This window comes from Lissotriton vulgaris, chromosome 4_1 (assembly GCF_964263255.1).
Source record: "Lissotriton vulgaris chromosome 4_1, aLisVul1.2, whole genome shotgun sequence".
Classification (NCBI taxonomy): Eukaryota; Metazoa; Chordata; class Amphibia; order Caudata; family Salamandridae; genus Lissotriton; species Lissotriton vulgaris.
This window is the reverse complement of record NC_141691.1, coordinates 391499889-391518848: the sequence shown is the minus strand read 5'-3', so window position 1 is coordinate 391518848 and position 18960 is coordinate 391499889. Positions and strand designations below refer to the sequence as shown.

General features: G+C 42.1%; 1 protein-coding gene across 3 annotated transcripts in view; it reads left to right on the top strand.

Annotated features, from left to right (window-relative positions):
* HDX (highly divergent homeobox) overlaps positions 1 to 4540 on the top strand; it is a 249858-nt gene extending 245318 nt beyond the window's left edge. For 2 of the 3 annotated variants that reach the window (XM_086918768.1, XM_086918769.1), the window contains exon 11: positions 3033 to 3302. In XM_086918768.1, the coding sequence (XP_086774894.1) occupies positions 3033 to 3158 (126 nt within the window). In that variant the 3' untranslated portion in view covers positions 3159 to 3302. Of the gene's footprint in view, positions 1 to 3032 lie in introns of all 3 variants that reach the window. The other variant, XM_086918767.1, reaches the window with a different exon arrangement.
* Positions 4541 to 18960: the final 14420 nt, after the last annotated feature.

Below are 18960 nucleotides of genomic sequence, written 5' to 3'. Positions count from 1 at the left end.
TTTCCAACAGCCCGGAGATTCTAAAATTACCCAGGGTTTGTGGATTCCCCTGGGTTAAATTGTGAAAATAGCCATTTTTGGGGGAAAAATGGGAAATAAATAGTGCTCATGGACGCTCTTTTTTTCTGGAAATGGCTTCAAAAAAGGGTTTAGTTGCTAGGAAGTGGTTCATTTTTCCCCATTGCTGTGGTTTCGATCTACTTGCAGTTTGTGGTAGAAACAGATGTGAAATATGTGTGATCCAGGGAAGCTGACATTTATGAAAAGTAGACACAATTCTGAATTCGAGGGGTCATTCGTGTAGAAAAAAAAGAATAATAATGAAAAAGTTGAGGAAATAAACAGTCCTTTGTGACAACATTTTCATGAGTAATATCTTGTCATGATAGCCGGTTTACAAAAGCAACACACTATTATGTCCAACAGACTCTTCTGTTCGCAGCGATATATAGAGTTTGTAGGTTCCCCAAAAACATTTGATACCCTGAACCAAAAATGTAGTTGTACCTTAAAATGATTTTTCATTGTGTATCCACTATTAAGCAAAACAGATGGTGAAATATGAAGAATTAAAAATGGGTATGAAGGAAACCTATGTGTTTCTGAAATGTACACACAATGCAAAGTTTAAGAACAGTAGTTATTTTACACTTTTTGATTTGAGGTTACCCATACGATCATGTGATTCAGAGAGCATTTTGCAAAATGTTTTCTTTGATGCACACTGGCTTGCATTTGGAAGGCACAAAAGCAGTGAAATCCTATTGGTAATAACAGGTACTCTACTATGTGTGGCAGGGTCAAGTGCCTGCCACATAAAGAAGCCACAAAAAGCAACCTGAAGACATCATATTTCACCCAGCAAAATCAACAATTTTTTACTATGTGGGTAGCTAAGGATTTTGGGCCTGGACCCGGCCCCACCCAGAGAACGATACCATGCCTAGATATTTCTGAAAACGATATACTCATAGGTGTCCATGTAGGGTGGTTCTCGTGATTTATTCTTACCCAGTAATGCTGCAACCATCAAACATTGGCTAAAAACACAAAGGTTTCTCACATTTCTGGCAGACGCAGTTCTGGAAGTTGCAGGTATCCACAAATGTTTTGCCATCCAGTGTTCAGCCATGTCTACCTATAAAATTGGTACCCCACTTGTGTGGGTGGGCCTAAGTCATGCGATAGGTACGGTTTAAAAAAACGCAACATGCATCAAACAAATATTTCCACTCATAAACGCCTTTTTTTCAGTGTAGTAGCTGTGGCTTTTGGGCCTGGACTTGCCCGCCATCCAAGGACACCTACTAAACCTAGACATTTATAAAAACTAGAGTTCAGAGTTGGGCCACTTGCATGATTGCATGGATCTCATGAGGTTTTCCGAACCTGAAGCCCTTTCAAGTTACAAATTTAGGCTAAAAATACACATTTTCCTCACAGTTCTAAGAAGAAAAGCTCCAGAATCGGCAGGGAGCCACAAATTTCATACCACTCAGCGTCCCCATAAGGCTCCCGAAAAAAATTATGCCTCACCTGCGTGGGTTGCCTAATGCCTGTGACAGGAAAAGGGCACACAAAACTAACACAAGAAATCTTTACACTACAAACCTACCCTTTTTTTGCTTGTGGGTCTGGATTTTATGCCTGGGCTCACCTGCCACCCATGGAAACCTACCAAACCAAAACATTTCTGAAAAAATAGACACTCAGAGGAGTCTAGGGTGGCGGACTTGTGTGTTTCTCAGAAGGTTTTATTACCCAGAAGTTGGCCACCCGTGATCTACAAGTGATCTATTTCAATAAGGTATTGCTTGAAAGGGAAGGGAAAATGTAAATATACAAATGATTGCTCCAAGGGAGGGGTGAACTATGTTTTGGAGGGGCCAACCCCTCACTTGAAAATAAAATCCCTGATCACAGCCTGTCCGTGATCCATGAGCAGGGATCAGTTTGTTAAAGGCTTCGCTGAAAAGTGTAGACTCTCCTCTTTTCAGCAATGCCCCTCTCCATTACTAAGGTGCACCTAGCGGAGGGAGGGGGATCCCACTGGACGTGCAGTGAATTCACTTTACCTACATCTGCATTCCAATGTGATCAGTGGCGTCAGCACGCGGTGCGGCACACCAGCATCATGGAGGGGCGCAGCAATGGGTAAGATCTGATGCAGAGCGATTCTGTGCAGACATGCGGGGAAGCTTCTTGTGTGAGCACTGGAACTTCCCCTGCAGTCCCCAAGCAGGACAACCAGTTGACATCCACCGCACTGTAGAGGCATCACAGAGGACGTCAGCAAGTCATACTCCTCATGTAAGGAGTTAATAATGTGCTTTGATGATGATAGCAAAGACCTATTTGTCAGCATTCATTTCAGTGCTCGCCATCATTAATGCAATGAGGTCCAGTTAATGGTCCTAAACACTCCCATTCATTCAAGTTATAGTTCAAGGGGCCTGTTTCGCAGAGGTCAGTTGGCTTAATTTCCATAGGGGGTGCCGAAGACATCATTGTGGATGCACCTTCTGCACCCCAAAAACTATATTGAATCTGCCATCGGAAGTAAACTTGGTAAAGATTTGTCTCGAAGCTACTCATTTGAGATTACAGTGGTGGGATGGACAAGTTAAAAAGTTATCCAATTGCAAGATACACCTACGGTATCCCCGCGGTGTTCTTGGTTTAAAATTGAGGGGGTTCATTCCTGTTAGGTCCCCTAAAATTCAGCATAAAAAGAGAAGAGAATACAGGGAACTTCAGAGAAAATGCTAAAATGGCAGGGAATGGTCAGCGCAGTCTGTCAGAGGCATTTGCCCTTTCAGAATGGTTTTTTTTGTTGTTAATTATTGGTCTCCTCGTAAGGTTCAAATAAGAATAGAAATGGTATGCATATCAAGAAATGCACCTGTAGCCGGTTCTTATCACATTCTAACTAAAAATAAACGTAATCCAGGTGTGTATGTGTTTTTGAAAGATGTGCCTCTAAAGAAAAGTATTAATGATGAAAATTATTTTTCTTTTTGTGTGTGATGCAGACACTACTGTCGGATTTACCTCCTGGCTTAGAAGAAATTGATATCAATCATGCATCTTCAGATCTTGAGGATACCTCATTAAGCTTGACTTCATTGCCGGAGAATAATGCTTCAGATGGTTTATGAATTTGACAAAAAAATCGTAGAATGTAACTTCTTGCTTCTCGAGCTTCTCAGGAGGCTGTATTTTGTTACCACCTACCTTTTTAGTTTTTTTTTCAAAAATGAACTACAGAAAGCGATTTAAGAAGGCTCTTTTATATTGGATAAATTGTACAGTCGTGGATTTTTTATAGAATTTTTGACATGCAAGAATGAATTTGCTACAGTTAACAATATTCAAATAAATGTACGCTCCAGTATCTTCAAACATGGATCAGCAGGATATTCCCTTCTGCATGGACAGATCACGCCAGTCTTGCCTGTCTCAATATTTCGCATTGAAAACACGGAACCATTATCATTCTCAGATTTGAAAGATTATAAAAGCAGGTTTTTGGATTATCCCCTCTTGGCGGGTTGTTCTCTGCTTCCAAAAATAATTTCAAAGCATCCAAAGAAGAGATTTGGAGAGTTCAGTCTCGTCTACTCCTACCCCTGACCCAATCAGCGTTTTTGTTGGCAAGTCTGGGGCCTACTGCACTCAATGAAATGGAATTTGTTTATGCACCGATTGGCGTGGCTGGGAACATCTTTGGTTCAGAAGAGAGTTTTCGACGGAAGCATGACTTTGTGAAATATCTACGAATGATTGTTTATTTATACCTGAAATTGATTAATATGTTCTAATTTTGACTAAAATGTTCCATAAAATGTTTGAGAACATAAATTGAAGAATGCAAATATTCAAATGCAGCTCGAGTGTATGGAAATCAAGTAAGTGGAATGTTCTAATTTTACTACATGATTTGTTATGTTTCTTGGATCCTCATAACCATGATGGTGCTCGGGTGTAAAAACATTTTGATAAAAAAATGTAGATTTTTGTCATAGACATGTTTTTATCTTTTACATAGTGTTAAGTAATAATGTTGTCTCCCTTAGACCTCTGAACCTTTATGTATTTATGAATCGGTTATTAATGCTCACATAGGTGCCACCATTTTGAATCTTTGCTTGGAAACAGTCGAAGCCGAGGTACATTCAAATATAAGAATATGATCAGCATTCTGTGCTTGCCCTCTACCGCCCTCCTACTAGCACACCAGATGGATAAAGGTGACAACTGACACTTTGCCTCCTTTCAATTTTTCTACCATCATAAGAGAACTTTAAGTAGTTGCTTCCTGTGTGAAATCATCACATGTACATTAGTAAATCTTGATGTGTTCCTAGTATCAAATCTATTTGAAACATGCAGAATTGGATGACTCGAAACAATAGACATGTAAAAGTACACTTCACATGTCTTGCTTGGTATAATTTTTCCGCTTTCGAAAACAAAAAGTGCAAACATTGTTTTCATTTCTTCCCCCAGACCATTAAAAAAAGGTTAGATATGATCTTTAAAACACAGCGTGTCTTTACTCTCCACGTATTTTAGATTTGATGCTGAAACAAAAATTATTAATATGCAGAGAAAACTTCAAATCCTGTAGAGAGTTTGCTGTCAGTGCCAGTTGATTTGAAGCATGGCATCACTCGGAGCAGGATTTTACTGCAGACAAGCTGGACTTCCTTTTTATTACTTTGCTTTGTTTCTGTGTCTATGCTTTCCAAAGTGAAATTCATTGTGAATTGTGCGCCATTTTTACGTTTACTTTTATTCCTCATTTTACTCCACTGCCCCTTAAAGAGATCAAAGCAGCTCCTTAAAAATTAATATCAAGAGTTCTGCTTCCTTGAGATATTTTGAAAGTATATGTTGTGAAGACTCATAGGTGCTTCTTTTTCCGTGAGATGCTTATACTTGACCCTGTATCTTACACCCATAGTTTGTTACCCTATCTGTCTTCAGTTTCCATCTTGCCTTTTCTCCTGCACCTTTTCGTGCCTTAGTGTTTTTCTTCTGTTTAAGCTTTTTCCTAGACTAGCTCAATGGCCTGGGATGCCATCAAGACTTGGGAACTTAATAGAGAGTACACATGAGGAAGTCATGTTCCTGAATGTACGTTTATCTTGTCCCTTTCGGATGGGAGATTTATTTGGCATTTCAAAAACACTTAAAATATTTGCTGCTTGTTTTGGAAGAGCAGTAATCCAAAGCTTCCATGTTTGTCATGTAGGTGAGCTTGATGCCTCAAAAATAAGGTTATAATCCCTATAAAGTTATCTTGTGTGATGCCATCTTCTTTGGAAGCTGCCAACAAGGGCCAGGCACTTATTTTCCTGTATCTGCACACATCACTGAGGTAGTAGCAATTACTTTTCTAAGCTGTAGGCAGAGGCATATGACTTTTGATTTACATAGCGCCTCGTGCCATATATATTACGAAACTTGAGAAGAAAGGTTACAATATTTTCTCATTCAGGCATCTATAGGTCAGGATGTTTAGAGTGGTGATGAATTATTTCAGCCCTTTCCCATGAACATATTTTGGCTTGGCTGAAATGCTACTCATATAACACATGATGAATTGTCTAGCATGTTTATTGGGGAGTGGGGGGTCTAGTCTTTTCTGTGTCAAATGATAACAGAAATGAATCGCTGTCAGGTGAAGTGCTAAGCGCAAACCCCTAAATGAAAATCAAAGTAAGCATAAAATCGTGGTCAGAAGCACACCTCACTATGATCCTGTACTTTCACTTGGATTAACGAACATGTTTGTTTCCATTAGGGCTAATTGCTGCCTTTATACAGCTATGTTTTGGAAGTGATAGAGAAGAGTTGAGCATAAAGTGTCTTTTGTATCTTTCCACCTGGAACACTTTCCTCAGTTTTTTTCCCCATTCGCTTGGTAACGGAAGAACACAAACTTGAGAATGCTAACAGAACATTTAACAAAGCATATTAATTCATCCACTTCCCATCTTGACTCTATCCTCACATGCATTCCCAATAATCGATTTTCTTTTCTGACATTCATCGCTGAAGGTTTAAAAAAATCCTGCTGTTATGTTTTTAGTGACCTAGAATAAATCACAACTCAAGAATGCAAACCTTTTGACACCCCCGAGCTGTGCCTTACCACCACAATCTGTGTTGAATAGACCTTGACTGTACATGGTGCATATTTTGTAGGATTCCTGTCTCAGTGTTTGACTGAGTGTGTCTGACTTTGCAGCCTTTGCCACCTTTCACATCAGTTTTCTACCGTTTGTTTTTAGATATCGAGGTAGCCCGTGTGAAACTTGATGCAGCATATGATGGGATTTTTAGGCTGTGTGGAAGTCACTGACAATCACTGTACTGGTGGATGGGTTTACGTACAAGACAGAGTACTGCAGTCTAGACGGATTACTTTTACCAATACTAATAGTGCCTCTGCTGCCTGGTCCTGCTTAGGATTCTTTGGCTTGGCTTTTATATCCCAGCAGCATAGTAACTAAGATTACACTTGAGTGACCCAAGAACGATATGATTATTTTTTTAATATTTATAAATATTGTTCATCTAGCATTTAAATCTGGTCCATGTACTTCACTGGGTGTTGGCTATCTCAATTGCAGGTAGGGAATCGATTTATGAAAGTGAACTTGTGATGATCCCAAATCACTGACTCTCACTTACACTGTGTCTTTCTAATATTTGGCCAGATTGAAATATTTTATAGAAGATCATGTTGAACGTTTGTGACCGAAAAAACTTTGCACACCCTGAAGCCTCCACAGTGGCCATTTCCCATGCAAATAATGGATATTTTGATCTTACGAACTGGACACAGTCCTTAACGAATTCCCGACTTTCAGGCTTGCTTTGACACCAAAGGGCACTTTCATTAAATGTGTAGTAGCTACGTGGCTTCCATTTGACAGCGGCCCATGTACAGTGCCATGATCACAGTTTAAATCGATGATAATTTGGGACATTAAAACGGTAACTGATAAGGCTTTGCCGCCTCCTTTGTTTAAAAGTACCCTTTGATTTCCATATGAATCAAGGAATTCAATGAATATTCTTCTTTAGACATTTGCACAGTTTAAAAATGTCAAGAAAAAAGTCTACCATACGATGGTAGACCTCCAGAGCGATTATTGCATTTTGTTCTCAGTAGTGGACTGGAGCTTACTTACTACCAGGTTACCAACATGCCATCATGTTCTTTCTCCATTCTGGTGCTCGAGTTTGCATCCCTATCAAGTCTTGCAGTTGTTGGCCTACTTCTGAAGTATTAGAACCTAGAGAATGATACTTAAGGTGATTACTGTATAGACATCATTGAGATTAGCTGGTATGTACTATAAACACTATTGTGTGTTGGGGTTCCTTGTCTGTTTTAGAGAGCACGTTGGTTCTTTTTTTCTTGTGCCTTATCTGCTAGAGGATTACATTTAAGACCCAACATGATATGTGGAATGCTTGCACACGTGTCTGTGATAGGTGATTGCCCGGGCAGCAGTCCATTCCAGTATTGTTTTGCCCAATATGTTACACAGACAGTGATCAGCCATAGTCAAATCAGACTGTGTCCTACTTCAATAGGAAGAGTATAGTCTGAAATGCAAGCCTAAGCAGACATTAGACGGGAACACAATCAACCCCAGGCCAGTTTCCGACAAGACGGAAAACATAATTGAGATGCAGCTTTAATCCTTTGGATTGTTCTTGCCAGTTTTAAAACGCATTACCATCATTTTATTCATATAGTAATTCACTAGTACGGTCCACTTTAATAAAGCTCTGCTTTGGGGTTAATTTTAAACGTACTAGGGCATCACTTTTGACAGGAGCTTTACACCAGGTTGCACGTTTCATTAAGCTATAATCCTTGCAAATATTCAACTTTCTCCAATTTTACTCATCCTCCACTCTTCCAGGAATGCATCTGCTATGACATGATTCATATTTTTATAGTCCAACAAACCTTTTGAAACACTTGCTTTTCATTTCTTAGTGAAGAAAAGCAACTCAAGCAGGCTTGTTCTTATTTATTTGTTGCTTTTTCCAATAATTAAATGCACCTTAGGGTGAAGGTGTAATTTCTTATGAAAGGAACTGTAGGTAAGGCCACTCTAGGTTAATGCATTGGTTATTGTTGTGTTGACTCATATTTCATCTTTCGTTTATGTGAGTTATGATCATGTTTACATTTCGCAGCATCTCTACATTGCTTTGCAATCACTGTTCTTGTTTATCTATGTATTTATATAAAGCCTTCTCTGGTGCGGGCTACGTTCTTGTTGCTAGAGTCCTTTAGAGCTGGAGATTCATAATGTACAAACTGATAAAATATGCAATATATTTCTTCAGAAGACCGGTATCTGATATATTCATCATACAAATAAATCAGCCAAAACAGAAAGAGAACAGATGCAAGCTTCATCGTTATCTGGCATCACTGGCTTTTAAGTGGTTCCTAAGTGTCTAAAATTCAAGTTCACTAGGAGGTATGTACAGGTAGTAAGAGTGTTCACTGGTGATCAGTAAATATAATTTAGTTCTGATATTTAATGAAATTACATGACGACTTCCAGAATAGGTGTGTCAGAGACTTGTGAATCTTTTGAGATCAGAAGCGTCACTATTACTAAAGAATTCCTGAACAATATGAAAATATTTAGACCAATCCTTGTGAGTGTTAAACACCAGGGTAGACAAATGTAACTGAGCATTGTGGATTGTTGTACATAACTTTTTTAGGCAAAACTTTATAGCATAGGGAAATAGTACAACTTTATGTTAACATCTCACTCCATTCAAGAAAGCATTGTGCATTTTTTGTAAGCGAGACAACAACTGTGTAAACGTAACCAAAGAGACAAAATAGCAACTGGTGATGCATCTTGGGATAGATCCACAGGTCCAGCCTCAAGTGGCAAGTCCTCAACGTGAAATTATTATGAGATGGCCATGTTGGTGGTGCTAAAATCAGTCATTCTTAATTTTCTTCTGTAACATCTGCCCACTTAGCTGGCTATGCTGTCAGCCTTCAGCTTAACTGCCGACCCATCTACATACATATTTTGTCATCCACAATTTTTATTCTTCATCACCAGGACTTTAGGAGTCCACAGAGCTCTCTCAGTTTTGGATTAGATGCAATACAACTTAGAAGTATTGAATATTTGCTCTGAAAACACTTACCAGAGGCTCTCAAGTCATGAAATCATACACTGAATGTAGTTGTTCTGAAATATCCGAAATTATATTTTTTTACTTACATTTGTGAGGATGGGTATGTTTCTTGTGTGAAATCCTACCATTTGATGTTCTTAATGGTAAGAGATTTCATAGGTGTGAAAGGTTGATGAAACCAGTAGGTATGCATTCGGTATTGTCCTTTTTTGCAGTGTTAGTTTTGCGGGCTCAGTAGGATTAGCATGAGGGCAGACACCAGGGAAAGATTGAAAATGGTGGTATCCCATGTCCATAATGGTATTCAGGTAGCTAATGTTACAGATAAGTGTAACTTTTTTTTTAACTGTTTCACACTAGACAGTGTTGAACACTAAAGCTTATAGCAGTGCCTCGCATGCACCTATTTTATTAGGCGGTACAAAAACGAAACCCAGCCACATATGTTTCTCCAGATATAATTTTCAAATAATTCCATTGATGAGGATACTGGTAGTGGACTGTTATGGTCAGTTACATAGGAGGTGTTGCAATGTTTTTACTGTATTATTTAATAATAAAAATGTAATAATAATTGCCATAGAAATTGTGCATTACATTCTACAAATACTACCTCTGAAATAAAAAAACATTCTTAACACCACATCAACTGTAATGTGAACTTTTGTAGTTTTTCTTTGCCTTTTATAGACAATAAACTATTTCCAAAAGATTTTTTTGCAGTTTGTGTACTCTCTTTTATGAAGTGTGTTTTTAGAAGTATTACTTGCGATTAATGTAAATATTTAAGCATAATTAATACAGTTTAGGTAGAGTATAATAAGAGAAAGAATCCGTCGAATTGTGATGCCAGTCTATTGGAACAAGCTCACTCTTCGGAGGAGAGAAAAAGGCATGTTACCAGAGTGGCATGATTATCATTATACAATACACTTGAGTCCTTTATTACTTAGTATGCCAGAAAGAACTATGATCCTTTTATGCAGGTTAAAGGGTTGACTCGAACAATCGCACTCCGTTTTGTGGTTATAATTGTTTTTAAAGCTCCCGGAAGAAACAAAGTTACTGACTGACAATGCACATTCCAACCTGACACCTTTTAATTTTTCCTGCTTTTCAGATTAAGTCCAAGTATCAGACCCCAGATCTTCTTTAAAACCAGAACCAGACGCGTAACAATAATTTCTGCGATTGGTTCCATGTATTTATTTTGGAATTGTTAAACTAGGAATAATTATTCGCTGGTTTCTATTTCTTGTATGTTTTATGTTCAAATATTTTATTTACTCTAAATGCTTACCTACCTTTAGCGCTCCAGGGCCAGGTATGCAGCTGTTTTTAGGGTTCGCAAAGGGAGAATCGGGCCGTTTGCGACCACTAAAACATCTTTGGAAATGTACTAACCCAAATTACCAACTTACCGAAGAGGGTTTGTGAGTCACTATTAGGAACGGTAGCTCGTTTCAAAGGAGTCCCTTCCTAATAGTGAGTCGTAGTGGCATGCATGAATGTTTTACGACCGGAATGTGGTCGCAAAACATTTATATTTTACCAGCTCTGTGAAGGAGGTGGTAACCCATTCGCAAATGGGAAGGCCCTTTCCCCTTTTTTAGGTCTCGCCTATTCTACCCCGCAGGGATAAATAGGAGAAATTATAGTAAGCGGAAAAGAGAAGTCTACCTAGCTGCGGATCGCGTACAGTTCATGTGAGCTATGCACGTGCACCTCATCACCAGCCACATCACACACCACCATTTGTCTGTGCCTCTGCATCAGACTCCGTAGGCTGCCGCTCCCCCGCCCCCACATCAGACTTGAAATGGATGCACTCCCCCGCCCCTACCACAGCAATGGCGAGAGCTTTTTTTTTTTCTTCTACATGGCTCGTTACTTATTTTCTGTCTTTCTCTGGCTCACATTTTACTTTCTTCTCTGACTCATGCTTTTTTTGTCGGATCGTGCAATTCTTTCCCCACTCGTTCGTCTGCTAGTGCTCTTTTTCCCACTCTTGTCGGCTCAAACTTTTTTTCCCCCACTCTTTCGTCGGCTAGAGTATCGCCTCCCCCACTGTTTCGTTGGATCGTGCTCCTCCCACTCTTTCTCAATGCATTTTTTCCCCCGCTCCTCACACTGCTGCACGCCACACACTGCTGTACGCCACACACTGCTGCACGCCTCACACTGCTGCACGGCTCACACTGCTGCACGCCTCACACTGCTGCACGCCACACACTGCTGCACGCCTCGCACTGCTGCACGCCACACACTGCCGCACGCCTCACACTGCCGCACACTGCTGCATGCTGCACACTGCTGCATGCTCCACCAAGCAAGCAATAAGGAACTACCACTGGTTAACGGTGAGAAATCGCATCAGATTCAAGACCTTGTGCCTCACCTTTAAAGCTCTCAAGGGTCATGGCCCAGCGTTTCTCAAACAGAAACCTTTCCACTATCTACCGAAAAGATCTCTACGATCTGAACAGAGGCATCTACTGGTAGTGCCACGTACCAGGACGGTTACATGGGGCGACAGATGCTTCACCAATTCTGCAGCCAGACTTTGGAACACGCTTCCAAAGGAAATAAAATCGGCACCCTCGCTACTCCAATTCAGGAAATTGGTAAAAACCTGGTTATTTGACCAATAACTGCTCAGGACAACATTTCCTAAGGTAGACACATGCTCAATCAGAGATCGTTACCTAAGTCATAGCGCCAAGACACCCACGGGTATATGCTGCGCTTTATAAATTTTTAAAATAAATAAATGCTGCACACTGTCGCACGCCTCACACTGCTGCACGCCTCACACTTGTGCACGTCTCACACTGCTGCATGCCTCCCACTGCCGCATGCTGCACACTGCTGCACAACACACTGCTGCGTGCCTCACACTGCTGCATGCCTCACACTGCCGCATGCTGCACACTGCTGCACGGCACACTGCTGCACGCCACACACTGCTGCACGCTACACACTGCTGCACGCTGCACACTGCTGCACGACACACTGCTGCACGCCACACACTGCTGCACGCCACACACTGCTGCACGCCACACACTGCTGCACACTGCTGCATTACTCACACTGCTGCATGCTGCACACTGCTGCATGCCTCACACTGCCGCATGCCTCACACTGCTGCACGCCTCACACTGCTGCACGCCTCACACTGCTGCATGCTGTACACTGTTGCACGACTCACTGCTGCACACCACACACTGCTGCACGCCTCACACTGCTGCATGCCTCAGGCTGCTGCATGCTGCACACTGCTGCACGACACACGGCTGCACGCCACACACTACTGCACGCCACACACTGCTGCACACCTCACACTGCTGCATGCCTCACACTGCTGCACGCCTCACCCTGCTGCACACTGATGCATTACTCACACTGCTGCATTCTGCACACTACTGCACGTCTCACACTGCTGCACGTCTCACACTGCTGCACGTCTCACACTGCTGCACGCCTCACACTGCTGCACACCACACGCTGCTGCATGCCTCACACTGCTGATCGCCTCACACTGCTGAACGCCTCACACTGCTGCATGCCTCACACTGCTGCACGCCTCACACTGCTGCACGCCTCACACTGCTGCACGCCACACTGCTGCACGCCACACACTGCTGCATGCGGCACACTTCTGCATGCTGCACACTGCTGCACGTCACACACTGCTGCACGTCACACACTGCTGCACACCACACACTGCTGCACGCCTCACACTGCTGCACGCCTCACACTGCTGCACACCGCACACTGATGCATGCTGCACACTGCTGCATTACTCACACTGCTGCATGCGGCACATTGTTGCACAACACACTGCTGCACGCCTCACACTGCTGCACGCCTCACACTGCTCCATGCTGCACACTGCTGCATTACTCACACTGCTGCACGCCACACACTGCTGCACGCTTCACACTGCTGCACGCCTGACACTGCTGCATGCCACACAACACCACCACATCACTCAGGAACACCACCATATCACTCTAGGACACCACCACATCCCTCTAGGACACCACCACATCACTCTAGGACATCACCACATCACTAAGGGACACCACCACATCACTCAGGGACACCACCACATCACTCAGGGACACCACCACATCACTCAGCGGCACCACCACATCACTCAGGGGCGCCACCACCACATCACTCAGGGACACCACCACATCACTCACAGACACCACCACATTACTCAGGAACACCACCACATAACTCAGGAACACCACCACATAACTCAGGAACACCACCACATCACTCAGGAACACCACCACATCACTCAGGAACACCACCACATCACTCAGGAACACCACCATATCACTCAGGAACACCACCACATCACTCTGGGACACCACCACATCACTCTGGGACACCACCATATCACTCTGGGACACCACCACATCACTCAGCCCAACCACATCATCATCACTCAGCACCACAACAGCACTGTCCTTGCTTGCTACCAACAAGCATTGCCATAGCCAATAGGACTCGCATTAGGAAAGTGTAAGCTATTGACTTTGTGAATAACAATGCTATTAATTTATATATTTTGAAAGCCAACACATATTAAAAAAAATGTCATTTACAATACCAATAGCTCACACTTTCCTAATGCAAGACCTTTTGCATTGCAAATGCTTGTTGAATGTGGACGCCAACATTTTTTAAGAGCAGGCATTGGTCCCATGGACCACTGCATGCTGTTACAAAATGAAACCAAACTTTGAATTTTTCTTTTTTAAATGCATCACATGTTCCTTGAAGGAAAACAGGCTGCATTTCAGAAAAAGAATTGCTTTATTTAAAAAGCAATCACAGACATGGTGGTCTGCTGAGCCCATCAGGCCACCATGCCTGTGATTACTGGCCATTCCCAATAGGTCGAAAATTGCGACCTACCTCATGAATATTAATGAGGTAGGTCGATTGCAACCCTTTTGGAAATCGCTTAATGTGCCTGAGACACATTAGTATATTCCATTTCACGATTCGCTAATTAATTGCAAGTTGCCAAATATCTGGACCCCAATGTTTTATGTATCTGGTTGTTCCTGCACCTGTTCCCTGTATTCTAATACTTTCCATTTCTTTTCTACCAAAAAAAATATACTTTCATTTCTAGGAGTAGTTTCATTTGTCCTTAGAGCTTACCTGTATACTACCTGATTTTTTTTCATAAAACGTTTTTGACCTTGATTAAATTACTCTGAGACCTTTCTTTCTTAATGTAATTAAACAGAAAAAGGTTGTCACCCACATGTTTGCCTGAGGACAATGTTATAGGATAAGGGAGTAGCAGCTCCATCACTATTTTTAGAATACATAATTAGGTTACTGCTATCATGATGTACACTTGTAACCCAGCTTTATGATTTTCTGTTTAGAAGTGAGTAATTAGTGACGGTTATGCCATTTATAGCAAATTTTCCACTTTTATATAGTTAAAGTTGATTGCATTTACTGTGGCTCCTTCGCTAGGCCATATGATCACATTGAAAGACTCCCAGAGACTCCTTAAAAGAAAGTCATAAAAAAATGTAGCTAAATTCCTTGTGCACAAGCTTATACATGGTCACCATACTGTTTCGACTTACTGCTCTACCCATATGCTCACCCACTGTACAAAGAACAATCTTAACAGTGGATCTGGTGCCCATGCACATTATTAACTACGGTTGGCGTCACACCATAGATTTTTTATTTATTTATAAAGTTTTATATAGCGCAATGTGACTCTAAGGACTTCTTCGATGAAAAAAAAGTTACAAACGTCCAAGCCCAACACTACATGGTAGGAATATGCATAGCATGTCAATCTACTGCATTACATTCTACGAATAAATGCTTACAGGATAAGTAACATATTCTTTAGCTAGTAGGTAAAACATGCTCGCAATAAAAATCTAATTTGCTAATTTTTTGCTAATGGATGTTAATTTAAAAGCTTCCCCCTGGAATGTTAACAGGTTTCTACATAGTTCTGAAAAAGTAATGTTCATGAACCAGATTCTGGAGAATAGCTTTCAGATATTGCACTTTTATATATCCTAGTTAGCTGAATGAATTTGCTTTACTCACACAGAGCTAAAGTTGCAATTTGCTTGTAGACAATCTACATTACATAGAATTTCTGACGGTTACATTTACCCGCAGAAACTTTTCAATAGCTCTCTCATGCCAGTGCGGGACAACAGCTCCATCCCTGTGTTGCACATGTCTTGTGACGTCAGTGAAGCCACAAAGCGCCCCTGTTGATGTGATGACAACAGTTCATTTTTCCGTGCCATCAACCTGCTCAGAGCTCTCAGTTTTCTTCAGGAGTGCATATCATCCAATGATTTTTTTGTTAATAAAACTGTTCGGTGCAGTTTTCTTTCACAGTTACACCTCCAAAACCATCCACTTTCAACCCATGTAGGGACTCTTAAGGGTTAAATGCCCATCACTGATCTTCAAAAAATCTATCTATGGTGCCTTGGTTCGGACCACGGAGTTGAGGCCTGCCCATTTTGCCAGAAGATGCATACCAAAGCCCGTAAAGAATGGGAGAGCCAAAATGTTGGACAAGAGTGCGGGGTGAATGCTGGTGAAATCGACACAATGTAAAGAACAGCCTAGGCGGAAGTCTTAAATTGCCTACACAGTGGTAACAGGACAAGAGACTTAAGAAGGACAGTTTCCAAAAATTACGTATTTGTACAGAATGAATTTATTATTAAATAAAACAATTTAAAAATACATATCTCAAATGACACATTAAAATTACATTTCAAAAATATAAATCACAATAAAAAACATATAATCAGTTCCTTTTACAATGAAAATAGGGGAGTGGTGTATCAAGTTGTGTGTCTGGTGAAATCGAACCATCCAGACCAAGTTAGAGTCTCCATCTCTACCATTTTCAAGATCGTCCAAAAAGAAATACAAGAAAAAAAGGAGGCATGTCCTCCTAAAGTAGGTATTGACGATTCTCAACTGCACCTCGACCGGCATCGGATTAAGAACATCCAACAGAAGATCCCACGTCTGGATTCCACCTGACCAGGCGCCAGTCCCAACTCTGGACACTGTACTGCCTGTGGCTCCAACTCCAATGCTCCAGACTGGAAAACCATACCCAGAGTTCCCAGCACCTGGGACAGATCCATTAGCTTTCCTGAATGCAATGTTCAGCTGTGCTACGCTCCTCTCTGATTCAACAATTGGCCGCATGGGCCCCATGGCCAGTTTGCTGAGGGGCAATACCAACGTCCAACCAACTGGCACCCTTCATTCCATTTCTTTCTCTGCCACAAGTATTTTTGGTGAATCTAAACCAGACGCCATCACCAGTGGCCACCACCACCATTGCTCATTCCAAGCCTGTCTCCTTTGGCACCAGATTTCAACATCTGTAAAGGCACCACAGTCAACTTCCCGGACACCCTAAATAACACCATAGGTGCCACAGGCGACCTCACCACCGCTGCAGCCCTTTTCATTGATGCTTTAGCCATTATCTCTGACTCCACAAGTGTCTCCACAGGTCAATCGCCCACTGATTCCGCAACACTCTGGACGAGAGGCGCAGAGGCTCATTGAAGAGGGCAGATGCTTATTTGGTGATACTGATCCACAGGAAGAGCCAAATGCAGATGTTACTGGGGATGAATAACTACTCTTAAGCCGAATTATGATGACTAGGAATGCAAGTGAACTTGACACCTACCCAAAATGGGAGCTTTTGTCCTTCACTGGAATCCCTCTACCAGAAGTGACATCATATCACACTGTGTTGAGAAAGGCATCAGTTATGCTCGACCTACAGCTACCATTGACTGAAGTGAAGTCAAATATCCTCATTGAGATCTTAGATTATATGGCACCTCTACTTCCATACCAATTTAGCTCTGACAGAACCCATACTGACCATATTGGTAAAGCTGACCACTTCCCCAGCTGCCTCAAGAATTATTGCTCACCGCTAAAAACCAGTTCCAGGAGATAGTGAATTGTTTTTAGCTTATCTATCTCCCAAGAACCTAGTGGTGCAAACCTCTTCTTCATCATAGCTGACTCAAGTGTGTTTCTTTCTATTCTGTTTGAACAGGAATCAAAGATGGAACAGTATGCAAAAACTATGTTCACCGCACTAAAGGCAGTACTACTGGGCCTCAGAGATCCTGGACTGAAAAACCAGGCAAAGGCAGAAAGGGTGATTATGTGGGTGTGCTTCGGACCGGCCAAAAAGGCAATTCTGGCCACCAAGAAAAAGAAAGCAGCACCAGCGTTGGACCAGTGGCACTACCTTATTTGGAAAATACTTATTATGGCAGGGCTAGCAGACATTTTTATAGATGATTACAAGAATTTTGAATATAGATGGGTCCGGTCCGCTAGTGACATAGCTCACATGGTGCCTCCCGCTGGCGGTATGCCCTCCCACGACGAGAGCCATGCACCTCTTCCAGTTTTAGACCTCGCCCAGGACAACCAATAGAACCCCAATTATCATATGGAGCTTACAGAACTGCCACCACACCTATCTACACCTTAGGACCTATGCCTAGACACCTAAGCTACTCATATGTATCCATTGCTTTTCTCATCACCGCTATTGTTGGAGAGAAAAGTACAGGGGAAGGGGGAGGTGGAGTTGAGAAAGGGTTACAAAAGTTCAGAAGCAGAACATTAAACAGGGTGGTATGGGAATGAAGATATGCCAAGGATTACATTTCCCTGTGCATTGAGTTACAGGGTCCTCTTTAGATATGGTGGGGGCTGTTGGGATTGACTATACAATGTAATGCTTTTTCCTGTATGTGCTTGTTCCTAATAAAAAGAGGTTTGACAAAAAAAGAATTATGTTCTCAGAGGGAAACAAGGCTCTTAAATCCAACAGCAACACTTGCCTCCTGGGCAGAGTTATTCATGCTTTCTCAGCAAAACCAGTCATTCACACACTATCGAATGGCCTACTGCCCGATTTCACAGAACTGACTGGGGATGGTCAATTGGCTGCAAAACAGGTTATCCAATCTGATCTAGATACTGGTGAGTTTTTGGCAAGAGCTCATTGCCCCTACACTAGCCACAAACAGTGTGGAATGCAGACCTAGTTCACCTCTAACTATGCTCTCCACTCCTCCCTCACAGGGTAGACCTCCACTCTCAGTAGCAGGGGCACGTTCTATACCCCTTCCTCCAGAGCCTTCACCTGCATTGCAGGAATTTGAACAGTGCAACCTGAATTCTTGCTTCGTTTCCCCAAAAGTGGTAGATGTCCTATTTTCATTTAGACAATCTACCAAAACAGTCTAGACAATCCATAACAAGCATTTACAATGCAATGGTCTCGGCATCATTAAAGGTAGAGCTACTGGCACTGCTCATGACATTTCTTCTTTTTTTTTAAATCATCAATGGCATTGTCATTTACATTGGCAATAGCTTAATCGTTAAATAAATGGCATTGTCAATTACAATGCCAATAGCTACACCCTACACAGAGCCACCCTCACACAGACACACTCTGCACTTTGTACTGAACAGCACTCTGCACTTTGTACTGAACAGCACTCTGCAGCACACAACACTGCGCTCTGCACTCTACGGCGCTCGGCACTCTACAGCGCTCGGCACTCTACAGCGCTCGGCACTCTACAGCGCTCGGCACTCTACAGCGCTCGGCACTCTACAGCGCTCTGCACTCTATAGCGCTCTGCACTCTACAGCGCT